The following is a 17877-nucleotide window of genomic DNA, read 5'->3' as shown; positions in this document are numbered from 1 at the left end:
GAGAATGAAGAAGCATGTTCTTCTTGAAATGTCTAACTTCCAACTAAAGGAAAAAATGTTGAGAGTGTTCAGCCCAAGAGAACACTGGAAATCCCAGCAGCTGGGTTGTCATACTGCTATATGCTTACAACAACAAAAGATTCCTCTTGCTGGTGTTAAATAGGTAAACAGTCTTTATAATAGGAAGCACTTCTTTACTGTGAGGATGACCACGCACTGGCAGAGGTTGTCTAGAGAGGCTGTACAATCTCCTCCATACTTGGAGATTCTTCAAAAGCTGTCTGGACACAGACCTGGGCAACTGACTCTAGATAGTCCTACTTGAGCAGGGGGACTGGCCCAGAATCTTCAGAGGTCCCTTCCATCCTCAACCATTCTCTGATTCTGTGCTTCTCAGACTGTAACTATCGGCATAGAGACCATAACTTCAGATAATTCAGGTACCCTGAATGCTGACCCAGCAATGTGATCTTGCTTCATGTCTCTGCTGAATTCTGTAACTTTCTAGCAGATTTGGTAATGCTTGTTCATTTACCCCACCCCACCCCCTTCCCTTTCTTTCTCATTTAAGGAAAAAGTGGGAATATTTTTTAATGCAAGGAAAGCATTCTTTTGACATTTCTGCTTCACTGCAGTATAGCTGGCAGGTTCTGCTCTGCTTCATAGGTACTATTTCATAGGAACTGTCAAAAGACCTGCATTTTGCATTACAAAATAATTTCCATAAATCCATAAGCTTAAAATGCCTCCTGCATAGTTTTGGACTTTCTCCATGTCTCTTGCAGCTAAAGATGTGGAACCTAGCTGCCTGCTCAGCAAATGCCAAAGGGCTAAAGAGCTGAAATATAGACATATGCCTATAAACTTCCTGAAGCTCAGCACAACACATGCTATCTCAAGCTAAGATGAAGGAATGTAGACAAAAATGCCAAAAAGGGGAAAGCCAACATCGAAAACAGCATATCCAACAACCTCCTGCCTTCAGATTCAGAAGTAAAGAAGTAGCCTGGCTTTTTCTGGTCAGAAATTAGTAATATTTGTATTTTTCAGTTCAAGGGAATGCCTACAGGGTATTGCTTACTATACAAACAGAGTTAAAATCTTAAAATTAAAACCAGTACTATTATGAGTACACGGTCCCCTTAACTACGATTTTTTCAGAATGCTGCTATTATGGTCTAGTACCATATTTCTGTGGTCTGACTATAGAAGGAGTCTCCATATAACTCCCAACACCAATAGCTTTTCCTGATACTGGAACTGACAGTCCTTAGCACTCACCTTTATCTTGTCATCTGTTTCCATAGTGGCTTGAAGTCTCCCATTCACACTGAATACACAGAAGAGGCCATTTTCATAATATATGACACAGTGGCCTTCTCTTGAAGCTTGAATAAGTTTTGGTCTTAGGCAGTTTTCAGGACCTTCTAATGTTTCAGGACCTTCTAATGTCCTCAGTAGGTCTCCATTCATAGAATGTATGAGACATGGTCCTTCTAATGAGACAGAATTAAATATCTAGTTATTGATTTACATGCTCATTTAAAGACATTGTATATCAAATAATAAGTAATGACTTCTACTTAGGTAATCACTATTATAATACATTAAAATTACTTTTATCATGTTCAGGTGGTTAGCCTATGACTCTAAAGGTGCCAGAAAGTAAGATAAATAACTTATCCTTTAAAAGCTTTGTATTCAAGTATTTTAGAGCACCTATCAAAAATAGTTAAGAGACCTAACAGATTTCCTTTTGTGGATTTTCTTTTAAAAAGTAGTAGTTCATTTTGAGAGCACAAAAATAAATGTGCTGAATCCTAAAATAAAATTTTCAAAATATGAAGACACAAAGAGTTAAGTGTAACGAATTTACATACATAGGTAGTCTAAAAATGTATGTTCTCATTTAAGAGCTTAATTCATACACAATCAACTAAGTATTTGCTTTTCAAGATATTTGGACAAACACCTTATTTGCATGTAAGCCACAAGTGTTCACATGCATAAAACAGAAATGCACACAGGTGCATATGATAAGTACACCCAACTTTGAAAAACTGTCTCAAAGTAGATAGCTTGGAAACACTAAAGCAGAAAGATCCTAATTAAAAAAAAAATACCAGTTTAAAAATAATTGTAGACCAGCATATAGGAAAATGATAAACAAGATCCATGGAATCAACATAATTCTCTATAATTTGCCTGCCAAAAGCAGGTCTTTGAGAACAAAAATGAGTCATATTACAGGTTTTGTAGCGAAGCTCAAAGAGCCTGAACAGAATTACTATACATTTTAGTTGGTACTTTATATATACCCTTCATCAAAAAAACAAAGACAGCACATTCTTTTTTCTCTATTTTTTTCCTCTAATTTTTCTCTTTTTTTCTCTAATTTTTGCTTCCGTTTCTGACAAGTTATCCATAGCAAACATTCTTCACCATCCTGGCAGTCAAGAGCTGTACCAAACTGTATGCTGTATGTAATTACACACTGGATAAACAAACAGAAATAGTAATCAGTAGGCTGTAATAAGGAAACTGACATGGTTGCCTCTTGTACATGTCTAAATAATCCTCAGTTTTTACATGTTTAAAAGGAGGTTTCAGATTCCAAAGCAACTAAAAAAAGGTTAGAAATACAACCACTATAAAGTTAATAAAGTCTGCCACTGGAGACTATATTCCTTTTTGCATTAGGATTATAGCTTCATGAACAGACAGAAATGACAACAGCTACTTACCTTTTGAACCACTTATTACCAGGCCAAGTTCAGCACAAATAGTAGCACAGGTGATCTCATAGTCATGTCCTGTCAAAATAGCTCGAGGAGTTGCAAAATCACCTTCAGTGAAAAAACAATAAAAGCAATCCTTGGTTACAATCTATTTCTAAAATCACTGCTTTAAATCACTGAAGCGTCTTCAGTTTCCTTGCTCTTTGAGTTCATGTTCCATACAAATCACTTCTATGCTACTGTTTGCATACGGTTCTTCTGTACTCATACCTATACAGCACAGCAGCAGTATACTATAGGAATTCAGCTTGCACATTCACTGACACACATTAATATAGAAGTCGGGTGTGCAGTAAAACCAAACAGAAGTTGGAGCACAAAGATCTGCATTTTCCCCCTCCCTCCTTCTCCCCCTCTTTTTTTTTTTTTTTTTTTTTTCCCTATGGAGGAATTGTTCAAAGTCAATTACCGCCTTTTCCTGTCACAGGCGTTAAGTAAATGCAAGCATCACTACAACAGGTACTGAGATGACAGACCAAGAGTGCCCAAACAAGATGTAAAACATCCATTGACTGATTTTATTTTAACCTAGTAACAATGTTGAAACCTCAGCTTCATGTCTAGCTCCTTGTAAAATGTGGACTGTAATGAGTATGAATTTCAGATGAGTTTTCAAAATCAAAACACCCAAACCCAACATTAATTACCACTGCTCCTATTAGACAATTCTCATCAAAAACAAGAAATAAAAATATATTTTTTTGAGATTCTCCTTGTAATCAAACATATATGGATATCGTAAAGAAAAAAATTTATTCTCCAGGTCAAGACACAGAAAGGGTAAGCAAATGCTATAAAACTCTTTAAATAGTTTTATAACTTCACTCACAGGTCATTTGCTAGATCAACCTCTTTAAGAGTGCTAAAATTTCATGAAATTCACAATTGCAATACAATTAGTTCATTCATCTGAAGAATGTGTATTGGGCAATGTTACCATTTAGTTTCAAAAAGGATTAGATGAGTTTTTAAGTAGCAGCAAATAATTTCACTTCACAATAAATGCTGATACATGAGGTACCAACAAGGCAATAAAACAGTGGTAAAATCAAACTTTTTTTACTTTAAAAACAAGAGATGGTTTTGCAAAAAGACACAGTAATAACAGGGCCAACTGACTCCATTAGTTACTAAAGTAGCATCACACAAATTACACTTGGGGCTGTAACTTTTCGAAACAAGCATAATGTCATCAGTTTGTCGATGGAGAGCCTTAACAGAACTAGCAATACTGGTTCTGGGTCTTATATATATATATAAAATATATATATTTATATATTTATATATAATCTGGGAATTATATTTAAACAGGTAGCTACCCAGACCCTACATGTGAGAGACTTCTGTGGATTAGTAGTATAGATCTGGGCTTGCACAAATAAAAGCTTAGCTTACTCGCCATATTTTACCTTTTTACTCAGACCATTTGCAACACCTCCCAGTCTGTGTAACTGCCACATTCAAATTGCTTCTTAGAAAAGGTCATAATCTATGACAAAGTATCAAATCAAGGATTTTGACCTTTCAAAATTTGATTTATTCTGCAGTTACTGTTATAATCTATATCCACAATACAAAATCTTTAAAAGAAAATAAATATGTTTCTTCTTAGATAAATATGTTCACTAAATAAATATTATGTGCATATATACACACACAAATATGCATATGTTATCAGCATTTTAAATCTGAAAATGCTTTGGAGCAACTTGCTGAATTTTCCCTGATCTCTTAATAAAAAAACCTTTAAAAGCTATTGCTTTTGTTTTGTGTAATGTTTGGCAAAACACACTCAAACCCACAAAGTATGGCAGACAGTTCAGAAGCAAAGGAAAAACTCCCAACAAATTAGAAGCATAAGGGTAGACTTAATTACCTCTAGGTATTTCTCAGGTGGCTGATCCTATGAATGCTCACAAACCTTTTAAAAAAAGTTTGTTCTAGTGAACTTTCGTCACCTAAACATGGGGCAGGCATCTTAGAAGATTCATGAATGAACATCGTGTAGACAAGCCAAAAATTTGCATTTTTAGGGGAAAAATGTAACCGCAACCATAACAGTCTAATTATCCAGTAACAATTTAATTTTGTTGACCCAATTGCTTCTCCCTGTGTTCCCCAATCCACAAAAGAGGCGGCAGCTTTGCACATTTAAGGCACTTCTAAGTTTGAGTTTTTTTAAATGAGCTGCCTACATTAGCAAAATTCTAGAATTCTGGTTTTACTGCTTTATTTTGCTTTCAGAAATTGCATTTAACACACACTTGCATAGATCAGCAAGGAATTAATCTAATCATGTTAATGAAACTTTTGAAATCAGAGAAGTTTTACATGTACAACATTGTAGTGGATGTAATGAATATAAGATGTTAGAGTTAGAAGGACTTATAAGAAGCAATGTCTGAATGAATTATTAGGAGGTGCAGATAAACAAAATCCTTATAGCAAACATATTGCTTACAGCAACTACATCACTGTAGGCTTTACCCAGGTTAGGCTGTCAGTAACTATACACATAAAGTGTAGGAGATAAGATTCTTAAAACAAGAAGTAGAAACTGAGCATATATATATATCACAGTCCACAGAAATGTAAAATTACATGAGTAATGCTCGCAGTCCTTTTAGAATTTGGGCTTGACTTCAAACATAATAGAATATAAATCTACAGGTGGCAGGATCAGTGTTTCATAAATTTTATCAACTGTTTACTAAATTACATTTGTTCTAAAGAAACACTTCAACGCAAAAAAGAGAAAAAAATCTGAATAGTACCTTTAAAGAAATTAGGACTTGAAAAAATACTGTAAAAGAGGAGTCCTGTGAAAAGCCAGGCTGACTCCTTTGATAAGAATGTCAAGTATTTAGAGGTTTCCAAGCCTCTGATTTTCCAAATAATGGGGTCAACTTAAAAGCCAGTTGTAGAGCAGAACAGATTTCTTTAAAAGCTTTTAAACTGTTATTGCTTCAGGAGATTGTCATGGTTTTCAATAATGCAAAGAGAAAATTTTATTTTGTTGCTGGTTTAAGGGGCACCACTTCAAACTTTTCTAAATTGTTTTAGGGGAACCGGCTTGCAGATCTTTTGAAAAGCTGGGGAAGTGACTTCAAAGGGAAAAGAGTCTTTGTCCACTAAGCAGGTTTACGACCACTGATGCAAACCCTAAGGACTGAAAAGAATACTCAGTCCATCTTTATGGAGATCCTTAAGGAAGATGAACAAGTCAAATAAAATTAAAGATAGTTCAAATCCTAGCACTAATAACCAAGACACAACAGTTTTACAGATGTGCTTTTCTCAGCATAGTACATAATAATATCCTTAGTCTATAGCATTGCTGAATTGTTACTTGAAGTTGAATGCTGTAAGAATCTTAATGCCACATTCACATTGCAACAAATGTCATCAATGATTTATTTAAGTCACAGAAGGTATACATAAAGTTATTTTCCAGTAAGGGACAGATTACCTTTAAAGTAACCACTCAAATTAGTTTGAAAGAACTCTCCTACATTCCAATAAATAATTTCTGCAAAGCTGTTTTCCCATAGAAAATAGCATAAAATATCACTCTCTCTTAAGTGACTAAAGTACATTTTAAATCATAAAATTCAAGCTTCAGAAGATAAAAGAAGAGCACATGATATCATGTCAGCTTATGGCGATATTTCAGCGAAAAAATGTTAGGCGTTTGGAAACTACGTTTAAAAAGGAACAGTGGGATTATAGCAAAGTCAAAACTTTCTTCTAGTTTAATGACATCCAGAAGATATGCCTTACTGAATAACAAGAAATTGGTTTGTATTGCTGGGTCTTTCTCTGCTTTTTTTCAGCTTCATTGATGTTACAAAACAAAACGGGATCACGACATTTTAAATCCACTACTAAATTCCTAAAATGACCACTTTCTGTATTTTCAGCACCAAGTTGTAAGAGCTGAGCCAAACATCTCCCTAAAAAGTAATCAGACTAGAGATTGACAGAAAAACTTATTTCATAATGAAATATGAGATACTCTTCCTACTATTTCTGCATGAGATAATATTATGCAACACATTAAGATATAAAATATTTGAGCATGCTCCTTTTTATGTTTTATGCTGAGAAGACAGTTAATTATTACAAGTCACAGACAGCCAAACAGTTATTTCTAAATTATGATTCCGTGCTTGCAGAGGCTGTAGGGCACTTTTAAATGGCAAATTAATTATGTGATTTTATGCCAATAAGAAGTCCAAATTAAATGATAATCTAACTATCTTTTTACCTATTTTTTTGCGAAAACGTGATTGAGTACTTTCTCAGAAGGATATATCAACCAAACCAAAGCATATTTATATAGAAAAAAAGTCTTCTAAAAATAATTTTCAAATTTCACAATTTTGAAGTTGGTTTGTATGATAAAAATTGAGGAAAAAAAAGATTTGAAATCAATTTGAGAAGTACAAATATACTTACAGAATACAAGACATTTGGACAAAAGTGCTTTCAGCAAAATAACTAAATTAAGAAAACTAATCTGCTGCTAGGCTTCTATGTTGATTATATAGCAAATTTCAGAGTTTAATTACATCAAAGTGACAACTATCAAATATTATTGAAACTCTGTATATTAACATTATTTATAAATCACACAGAGTGAACATATAAATAACAGCCAACTGGTTAAAACCACATTTCACCAGTGCAGAAAGGCTAGCTCTTTGATGGATGTAAGATCTTACTAAAGTGATACCACACAATATTACTGAAGTATTCCTAAACCTTCAGATTAAATAATCTTTCCTTTGTAAATATGCATTTTATTGTAACAATGTAATCTTTTCATATTATATAGGAACTTCATTGTTGTCCAGTTCTTCACATGACACCCCATCAGCATTTCCTCTAATTCCTTCAAACTACTTCCCATCTGTTCAGACTTCTTTTACAACAAAAAGTATAACCTTATGCCTAGATGCAAGTTTTGTTTTTGCAAAAAACACTTCAACCATACATCTTTTCAAAAATGAACAATATCTTTGAACAACTTATCATTCTATCCTGAAGCAAAATCTAAAAACACGAAACACAGATGATGCTATAATGCTGTTACATATGTTCAGTAAAGGAAATAAAGAATTACATTTATCTTGTAGAATTCATTTCAGCAAATACAACACAGGGAAGGCTTACAGGAAGTTCTCCCTCCTGCAGTCACACTGTGCAACAAGTGACTAACATTTATTTCATACACATTGTGTCAAGAAAACAGGTTTGCTATGTTTCCAAAATAAACACAGTAAAGAAAAAGATTTAACAGGCCTTCATGAATTGGGTATTAAAATTCAGATTTCAAAAGTCAATAATCCTCAGCCTCTTAATTCCTACACCATATGCAATGCAATGCGTTCTGGAACTAGTTCACCCTTACTGGGGATTCATCTGCTGAAGTCCTGGAAGTCATTCAGCAGGACTCCTCCCACTGAATACAGACCTTTTTGAAGCCCTTAGAAAGTATCTGCAGGTGAATATTCAGGGTCAGTGTACACTAATATTTTAATATTTGCACCATCCCGACTTCATAAACTGCTACTTAAATATCAGCTTTGAAGTTTTAAAACACTATCATCTTTGTCTGAGAATGTTCTAAAACAGCTTTATGAAGGGGCTTTTTTTTTGTTTATGCTAAAAAACCTGATCTATTTTCTTTGTATTTCTCTCTTGTGGTTTATAGTTATAACTATTCAATTACATTAAGTCCAACAAAAAAAAAACACAACACAAAAAACGAAACTCAAAACCTCAACAGAAAGGAAAAAAAAAACCCATCAAGCAATAATTTCAGTTAGAAATAGCACCTACTATGGAACTGTTGTAAAACAAAAGACATCTTACAACATGCTGAAACTGACCACTAGTTGAAACATATGTAGTATTTCATACCTTGGGTAGAAAATAATCCAAGATGAGAGGTTTCATATGAGAATTCAGCTCAATTCAGCCATTACTGATTTTTTTTTTTTTGCTATTAAAATAGTATAGTAAAATAATTTATTTTTGTTTATAATAAGAAAAATGTATCACTGCAAAACAATACTGTTCCACAGCAGTATGTATAAAAGGGTGGTTTAGCCATTTGATTGCTTTTGTAAAGCTAATTTCAAACCTGTGCAGCAGTAGTGTGTTGCACTAGATAGATGCTTCCCATCTTTACATAGCAACGTAACTGGGAATACTGATGGCATACATCAAGCTCAGAGCATACATAAACTAGCTGTCTCTTTAAAAGTAACTGTTTTAAACCAGATACTTTTCAATGAAGCAGGCCATAATTCTAACTACATATAGTGTTCTCGCACTTAATGGAGTAAGGCTTGTATCTGTGATGCTAGTCTTAATAGAATTTAGATCCAGAAACAGGTATAAAATAATTTCCTACCTAAGTCAGGATTATTGTATTGGCCAAATAATTTTTACAACATTTAAGTTGATAATTTTATTCTATACTACAAATTATGTCTTCTGCATTACTCTGTTCTGTCTTACATGGTATAGACTTTAAACTGAATGGTTACTTTCCCCAGCAACCAAACAAGGTAAATAAATGTGATATATTAGTACATCAACCCACCACTATGCATATGGTGCACATTAAGGCTGTATTCATTTACCATACGAATATAATTCCTTTTACCACATCAACTGTTAGTTACAAGTTGTAAATATAGCGTTGTTTTTCCTGGAACTCAAAGGTCTGCGTTACATCATGAAGCACTAAATATCCTTAACCTTCTGGAGAATTTAATGCATATAGTTTTAGTGACACCTGAAGCTGGATACTGCCAAAAAAGCAGCATCCAAACTCTTTCCCTTTTTCCAGTCTCAAAGTACATACTGCTTTCACTTGCGCCTGGATGGTGCCTCAAAACTTGCTCTACAATATTACTTGCAATTACTCACACAGACTGACAAATCCTGAAACACAATCTCTCTTAGTCTGTTGAAAACAGGAATGATACAGATGCTGTGCTTAACACTGTAGAACACACTTTTAGCCAAAACAAGTATTTATAGCACACAAACCTACACGCCCCTCAGTACCAAACCACTACGACTATTTAGATGCCTTCCAAACCATCACAGGCCTTGTCCTCATATAAGTATCTGTGACACGACTTTCTTGGCATTATATAAATAGAAAATCATATTGCTTATGTAGCATCTTTGCAGATTTCCAGATATACCAGAATTCATCCACCTGTTATACCTCATCTTTTTCCAGTTTAAATATTTGGAGGCTAGAACTATCCTTTATATATGATTTATAGAGTACTTGGAGGAATGAGGCCTCAGCCTCTTTGAGGTATCAATGTGTTATAGTTTAAAAAAGAAACAACAGTGACCTTTTGTAGCTGTATAGTTTAAGGCTCTGTTCTAGATTCATTGAGATAGTCCCAGTACTTGCTGCACTGGCTACAACAGTGCCATGTGAAGATACAGGGAACTGTAGGACCAATTACAGCATCAGGCCTATGTCCATTAAGCTTTCATGAGGCTTTCAAGACTAACATCAAATAATGCAATAAATGTTAGATAGAAGAATATTTAGTGGTTACTATCCCTTTCAAAATGTTACAGGTACTTTTCTAAGCCTTGTGGGTCTTCTCTATGAAATAAATTTTACTGAATTTGACTTACAACAGGAATAGAAAAATTTAATATTGCACTTGCTCAATCTCTAGTAAAAAAGAAAAAAGTATTCCATTTCTTTTTACAGTCGCACTTAACAAAACACTCCTGATCTATTTCTGCTTCAGTTCGTACATTAACCTTAAATTCACATTGTATTTTCTCATTATAATTTTAATAAAAAGGATAAAAATTATACTACAAATGAAATCAATTTTTTTTGCACCGCATATGTGAACGTATATATATTTTAAATATTTTACTAGGCAGTGCTTTGGAGAGTCAGTCCAAGATCAGATTTCACGCGAACCCAGCAGATGGTGCTAAAGGATTCTTGCTTTATGTACAACATTGTGCTACTGTCCAGCCATTTTTGAAGAAACAAAGAATATTTGTTATGTCTGCAGTTAAACACTGTTAAAATAATACTGAATTATTTACTGGCTTTTTTTTCAGGAAAGACTCACAATAATATAATCTACGTGTGTAGAGGTAAAATATAAATGTGCTATTGAACACCAAAAGGAGCACAGGCAGACTGTTTTTAAACTCAGTGATGGACTATCATAGAGCAACACTCTTTTCTTAAAAGACTGACTACAGAGAATGGCACCTACTGCCTTAATAGTTGCAGCAATTCCAAAATATTTTAGTATTTGGAGGCTCTGCAAATTTTTAGCTATTATGGTAGACCACCATTTGACAGAAATTAACAGTGATAGCAGAATTTCCATTATAACTAACATGATTACTGATTTATGGACATTTTGATACTTCTATGACTTAGCATGATAAATGCAAAAGGGAACACTGACAGGTAAGATTTTTACAACTACTTCTTAATTAATTTTTCTAAAGAAAATAAGCTGTTATGTAAACTACTTCCAAATGTATTTATTTTTTAGGAAATAAACATTAAAATTCTAAATAAATATTTATGCTATAAACATTCTTCAAAATGTGGAACCTTATCTTCTCAATTATCATTGGGTTTTAAACTGAAAATAGAAGTCTAGATCATGCAGAAACTTGGGAACCAAGATGTAAGTTAATTCAAGATGTGGATAAAGACAAGGGAAGAAGGCAAAGAGGGTTTTTTGCTCCTAACAGCAGATATATGACCTGCCTGGAATCATTGTGACTATTCACTGTGTACAGAGGCAAGCACGTATACAAAACTTCATAGAATTCAAGTTTACAGAATTAGTGTGTCTGAGTACAAAGAAATTATTAACTATGGAATTGCTCTTTAATCAGCCAACACAAAGATGCTCATCAGGTCATATTTTCAAAGTTTCAATTGCCTGCATTATCCACTTAATTAATTACCAAGCATTCACTTATAAAAAGTTTAAATTTTCAAACTGAAAAATGTGCGTAGCAGTTGATGAAATACAGATGTTTTACCTTTTGCTATGGTTACTAATATAATTAAAACCAATGATTTCTCTAGTCTCAAGACCACAGCTTTAGTCTAATAATAATAATGTTAATTGATAAAAAGTTTTTCAGGTGTTCAAATACTTATTTAGGAACTGTAGCTATAAAAAAAAACAAAACAAACACAGTTTATTTTAAAAGAAGTAGCTTGGATAGTAGCTAGACTGTTTTTCAGCAAGACAGGAAACTGGTGATTAAACTTTGAATCCTTTGGGAGATTTCACATTTTATAAATTCAAAAGATTACGTATTTTTTAAAAAATTATATCTGAGAAAGATATTCAACATGTTAGTGATAGTGAAAGTGTTCAATGAATTATCCCAATTAAATCTCAGTAAACCCAGTAATTTTTATTAAAGTACAAAATCACGTGCTTACATTCACACGTGCCCTGCTACACAGCTACACGACTGAAAACATTTCTTTAACACACTTCAGAAAACCTGAATATAGTACCCTCTAAAAAAGTATAAAACTGTGCAATGAAAGCACCCCCACAATCTTTGTGATGCAAATGTGATACATACAGAGAGTAACATTTTCTAGTTTTATGGGCTAACATAAAAGAGGTAATATAATTTGTTTTATTCACATATGTGTGGAAGATCAACGCAATAACTCAGAGGAGAACACATTCGTATTAGTAGTAGTAATACAGTTATACACAGACTCTACGTTTCATTAGTACTGAATACTTTGATCGGTTAAGCCTTGCTTTCATTAAGCAAATAAAAATTTTAAATTAGATATATTTCTGTTTTTCAAAATACGAAAACTAAAAAATAATTATGAAATAATCTGTAGATATTTTGAAAGCAATAGAACAGTCTCTTCATAGCCTATGAATATAGTGCAAGAACAGCAGAAAAGCAACTTACCTTCACCTCAACTGTGGAAATGCCTACCATTTTATAAGTACAAACCATTTTATAAGCATAAACACTATTAAAAAATTAAATTCACCACTATAAAACTCCCCTCCAAGAAAGTACATCCAAACAAAATAACCGCAGTGAAAAAACAAACATTTTGTAGGCATAGGTTGACATTCACTGATCTGATTGGCCTCTATCTGGTAGGTATAAGTGAGGGATCATTCAGAAGAAGGATTGGAGAAAATGGGATATTCCAACTACAAAGGAGTTTGTTGGTAAAGGAATACAACAACTATGTGTGTAGCAAGCAATTTTGTGACAATTTTTAATCTGTAAGCAACAACTAGAGGTGGCCTTCTAGATATGATTATCATCAATATAACAGATCAGAAACATGATGGTTAAAGGAACTTACATGAAAGTGGCGAAGCTATGAGAGTGTTCAATACGCTTTATAAAGGAAAGAACATGAACAAGATAATTTTTTCAAGTATTTTGAAGACAGGTTCCAATACGTGCAGAACATTGTTCTATAAGATCTCATGAAAAGTTAGTCTACAGAAAAACAAAGGAAAAGGTAATAAAAGATACTAGTGAAAACTGCCCCAATGCAGCAGGACAAGACAGACAAGATGATACCAGTTAGCACAACTGAAAGTTCTCCCATAACTGTAAACACAGGAAAGTCAGGCAGAAAGATCAAAATAAGTGAGTTTTTTCTGAACCGGTGTAAGACACAAGGTATAAGCAAGTAGGGGCAAAACCAGGATAGCCAAGCACAGATGAGATGCAACTATGAATGACATCAGGAGTAACAGTCATTCTATAAACACAAAAATATTGTAAGTTTCCATGAGAAGCTGCTCTGCTATTTAAGAGCCAGCAATGCCAATAGATAATGTCACACATTTAGAAGTATTTCAGTAAGTCTTCAATAAAAAGGCCAACTGCAGTCAGGGAGCAAACATAGTAAAAGCAGCAATGACAAATCAGTTACAGAATTCCCTGAATTATACAATAAGTAAAGGAGGGAAATGTTTGGAACTCAACTGGCCTGATAATACTGATCTGAGAATACTGTGAAAATGAAACTACATAATCTCAGAGTTTTAACTGTTGTTTTATGAATACTGGGTGAAGTTCTGCAAGATTAAAAAAGTCATGTCATTTAAGAAGCAGAAAAAGGAAAACTGAGAAAGAAGAGTAGTTTACTTAATCCCAACAAACAGAAAAAATATGGTAGAACATGTATATTTTTATTTGCATATATATACACACACACAGTTTCCAAGAAAACAAGGAGATAAGTAACAGCCAATTTGTTATGAAGAAATCACGTCAAAGCAATTTTTTTCTTGCAGTGGCAGAGTAACACAACTTGTGTTCAGGGGTACATCATGTATTTTGTCTTTAGTAAGGACTCTGGCAATGTTTCACACTGGCAATTTCTTAAGGAAAACAGGGAAGCACATGTTTATAAGATGCTACTATACGCCAGATGAAAAGCCAGTTGGAAAGCTATATTCAGAAAGCTCTTCGTTGTCAAAATAGTGAACGTATTGATGGGCATTCTTGAACAGTGTACTATCTAATGTTTTCTTTAATGAGCAATTTGATAGAATAAGACTGCAAGTTACATTTGCAGACATGAGCTGCTGCAAGTCTGCTGAAGGAAAGGATGAGAATTCAAAATAACTTTAACAAATTGGAGGAACAGTCTAAAAAACATGCAATTCAGAAAGTTTAAAGACATTCCACAGTCAAACTACACAGAAGAGGAGAAAAAACAACTGACTAGATGGTTCTTCAGAAAATACTGAAATTTATGTTGGCTCATACCTTAAAAGAATTAACACTGTCACACAGTTTTAAAATGAACAGATATCCCATAGGGATGTGAAAAGTAATGGTTTGTAAATGGTCTGTAAACCAGGTTGTTTTCTACTTATTACTGGAAAGGCTTCAGCGGTGTTGCTGGGACTACTTTGAGGAAGACAAGACAACTGGAGAGGAACACAGGAAAAAGTCAGAGTTCTAGAAAAATATAACTTATGGCAAAAGGCGTGCTTTCCGGAAGCAAAGAATTACAGGTCATGGCAATCCAAATAACTGGAAGTTGTTGCAAGGGGGAAATAAATAATCTGTTCTCTACACAAAGATAAGTATGTAAGAAATTATAGAATACAACTGCTGAAAAAAACCAAAACAAAACAGGATACTAGGATGAAGACTGAGAAAAGACTGCTAATGATAGGCCCAAAAATATATTTGCTGAAGTTTTTAACAGAATGTTGGACAAACATCAGTAAAGAATGGTTTTGGCGTACTTAAGCCTTCTTTTGGAAAAGAGAATAGATCAGGTGACCAAAGCTCCTGCCCACCCACTTTCCTATGGTTCTGTGATTACAAAGTAAAATGCAATCCCTCAACCTAGGAAATGTCCAAACCCTAAGAGTTGCCACTTGAGCTTCAAAGTGAGCACGGGATCAGAAAGTGCTGCACGCCATTTGTATGCAAATGAATTCTCTCATCTCTTTTCTCCAGCCATCACAAGTAGTTCCTCCTCTCACCCCCCGTATCTCGCCTTCCTTCCACCTCTGCTGCCACCCTATCAGGCTGGGCAAGTGCAAAACATGGCATCTTTCCACAAGTACACCACCCTCCCTCAGTAACCTCTACACATTCTACCACCCTATTCAGGAACACAAGCCCTGACGCATAATGCCATGTCCCCAAGCGGTACATACTTTGCTATTAGATCGGAGCCTCTAAATATGCAAAAGCCAACCCTGTGATACAGATCACACATGGGCTTCAAGGGGTACCAAGGGGAGGGTTACATCCTGTCCCTCCTACCTCCCCCACCTACCCACAGCAAGCCACATGCCAAGGAGAGAATAATAAAAGCCTCTTATGCTATGCGAAGTGACTTTACATCTCCACAGTAAATTATGCTAATTAATGTGAAAATAGCTCAGAGCTATTTGAAAGGAAACAACTATTTCAGATCCTCTGCTCTGTTCTGCATTATTCCTAGGCTTGGTCTGAAATTGTCCACAGAAACATTTCTGCATCAGAAAATGCCTACGTACCAAAGTAAAGTACTGCCATGCTTTTACATTTTCAAAATCAATTAATTTAGAAAGAAAAAAACCCTACATTTGATCAAAGAGCATGGTGAAATATTTTTTGAATTTCAGGTTTTAATTTGAGAAGGAAAAAAGGACTTAAATGTAATCAGGCTGTTTTGTGAGGAATAAAAATAGTTTCCAGCAGATGTGTCCCACGTAGGAATTTCATATCTTTTGAGATTTAAATTACTGAAATTTGGTTTACATTGATCAATGCATTTGAGAGTTATTAGGGAGAAACTAAACAGACAGTGAGACTACATAGGTGTAATTTCTTTAAGAAGCCAGCTTAAAAGTTAAAAATTAAAGAATGTCAATAATGAATATTTCAGTAACATATTTCTTATGTTAAACCAAAAACGTAAAGAATTTTTCCATACGGTCCAGTTGGCCAGAAAATTGTCCTTGATAAAGAATATCAAACAAAACATTTATCATGTATGCCATAGCCCACCTGGCTTGTCAGCTTGAGTTAAGTACCATTCTAAAACATGAATATATGCAGCCAGAGATCAAGAGCTCAGTGCTTCCTAAAGTAACGAAACCAGATAAAGGGACCTAAATAAAAAGTACCTGGTGGAGCAGTGGGTGCCCAATGGGGTAGAATTTAGGGTAGCTTGATCATACTAGGCTGCTGACTGATGTGTATCAGAGGCAACAGTACTATGAAAGGAGGAAAGAAATGCTTCTGTTTTACATTGTTATTGTTGAAACTACTCTGGTACCATGATTTGGTACAGTGCCATTGGATGCATGTTGCTGTGAAGTCATTTTAAGATGGAAATTAGAGAAAAATAAATAGAGAAAAAATAGGAAAGAAATACCAACTCTGAGAGTATCTAAAATTCCAATGAACAGTGCTCATGGGAAGCATGAATAAACTATACTTTGAGGTAAAAAATCCTAAGCCTCAAATACAAAAAGATATCAGACAAGTTAAATATCTAGCATCCCACAAATGAATGGAAGTTACAGTTGCAGTAACAGGGCTCAAAACCCAACAAGTCTGCTGGTGCTTTCCATTTCTGACAAAATCAGAACTAAGCAGAAACAGCTCTTTTTATTTGCCTTTAAAAAAAAATTTGACTGAACAGAGATGCCTATAGAAAGCTATTTCTGGGAAAAATTAAACCCCCAGATTACCATCTCTTTGAAGCAGAAACTGTCTTTTACTATACACATGTCTAGGCCTATGTATAGTGCCATGAGATTCCAATTCATAACAAAGGCTTCCAAGCACGCTGTATCACAAAAAAAGCTACATAATGGTAACTAGTAAACATAGGAGCCATTGCATGTCCCTAAAACATACAAGTTTAATAGGAGTGCAAACAAAGAGATTTACCAGGTAGCGATTGTTTGATTTTAAACAGTAGTTAAAATAGCCTAGTATTAACTTTGAAAACTGCAAAATTTTAACACATTAGAAATTTAACAGTAAACAGATTATAACCAAATCTATCTATTCTAGTTAGAAACTACGTACAAAATCCAAGCATGTAATTTGTTAAGGTCATAAAGGAGACTACAGCAGCAAGGTCTTGTTCACAAAGCCCTGGCTGGGAAATACTCAACAAGGAGAACTTCTCAGGACAGGCCTAGGAATCTGCAAGAGCTTGCAGGCCTTGAAAATGCTGTAAGGAGACACCTACAAATGTTCATTGCTTCACACCAGTAAAATATTTAGGGTTTTCTCCTCAAAAGGGCAGTTTTCTTCTTCAGGATTTACAAGCTCACTTGACTGTCAAGCTCTTAAGTTCCTTTCACAGACTTTTTGGAGTTTCCAAGTTTACAAACTCTGCAAAAACAGCGCAGAGTTTACCTTCTCTTTAAATTGATAGATTGCAAAATATGTATAAATATTCACAGAGATTTTGTCCCTTAACCAAAGCCACATTTATTTTAAAATACTCATAAAATTCTGCTAGCCACATCCCAGAAAAGCTCCCATCTCTTCAACC

At 34.5% G+C, this 17877-nt stretch overlaps 1 protein-coding gene across 4 annotated transcripts in view; it reads right to left on the bottom strand.

Annotated features, from left to right (window-relative positions):
• The window catches only part of LRBA (LPS responsive beige-like anchor protein), a 411064-nt gene that overhangs the window by 10066 nt on the left and 383121 nt on the right, over nucleotides 1–17877 (bottom strand). For all 4 annotated transcript variants that reach the window (XM_056360770.1, XM_056360786.1, XM_056360779.1 and 1 more), the window contains 2 exons: nucleotides 2745–2846; nucleotides 1282–1496 (listed from right to left, as the gene is read on the bottom strand). In XM_056360770.1, coding sequence (XP_056216745.1) covers nucleotides 1282–1496; nucleotides 2745–2846 — 317 coding nt within the window. The remainder of the gene's footprint in view (nucleotides 1–1281; nucleotides 1497–2744; nucleotides 2847–17877) is intronic.

Source organism: Falco biarmicus, chromosome 1 (assembly GCF_023638135.1).
Source record: "Falco biarmicus isolate bFalBia1 chromosome 1, bFalBia1.pri, whole genome shotgun sequence".
NCBI classification, from domain to species: domain Eukaryota; kingdom Metazoa; phylum Chordata; class Aves; order Falconiformes; family Falconidae; genus Falco; species Falco biarmicus.
This window is presented reverse-complemented; position numbering and strand designations above follow the sequence as displayed.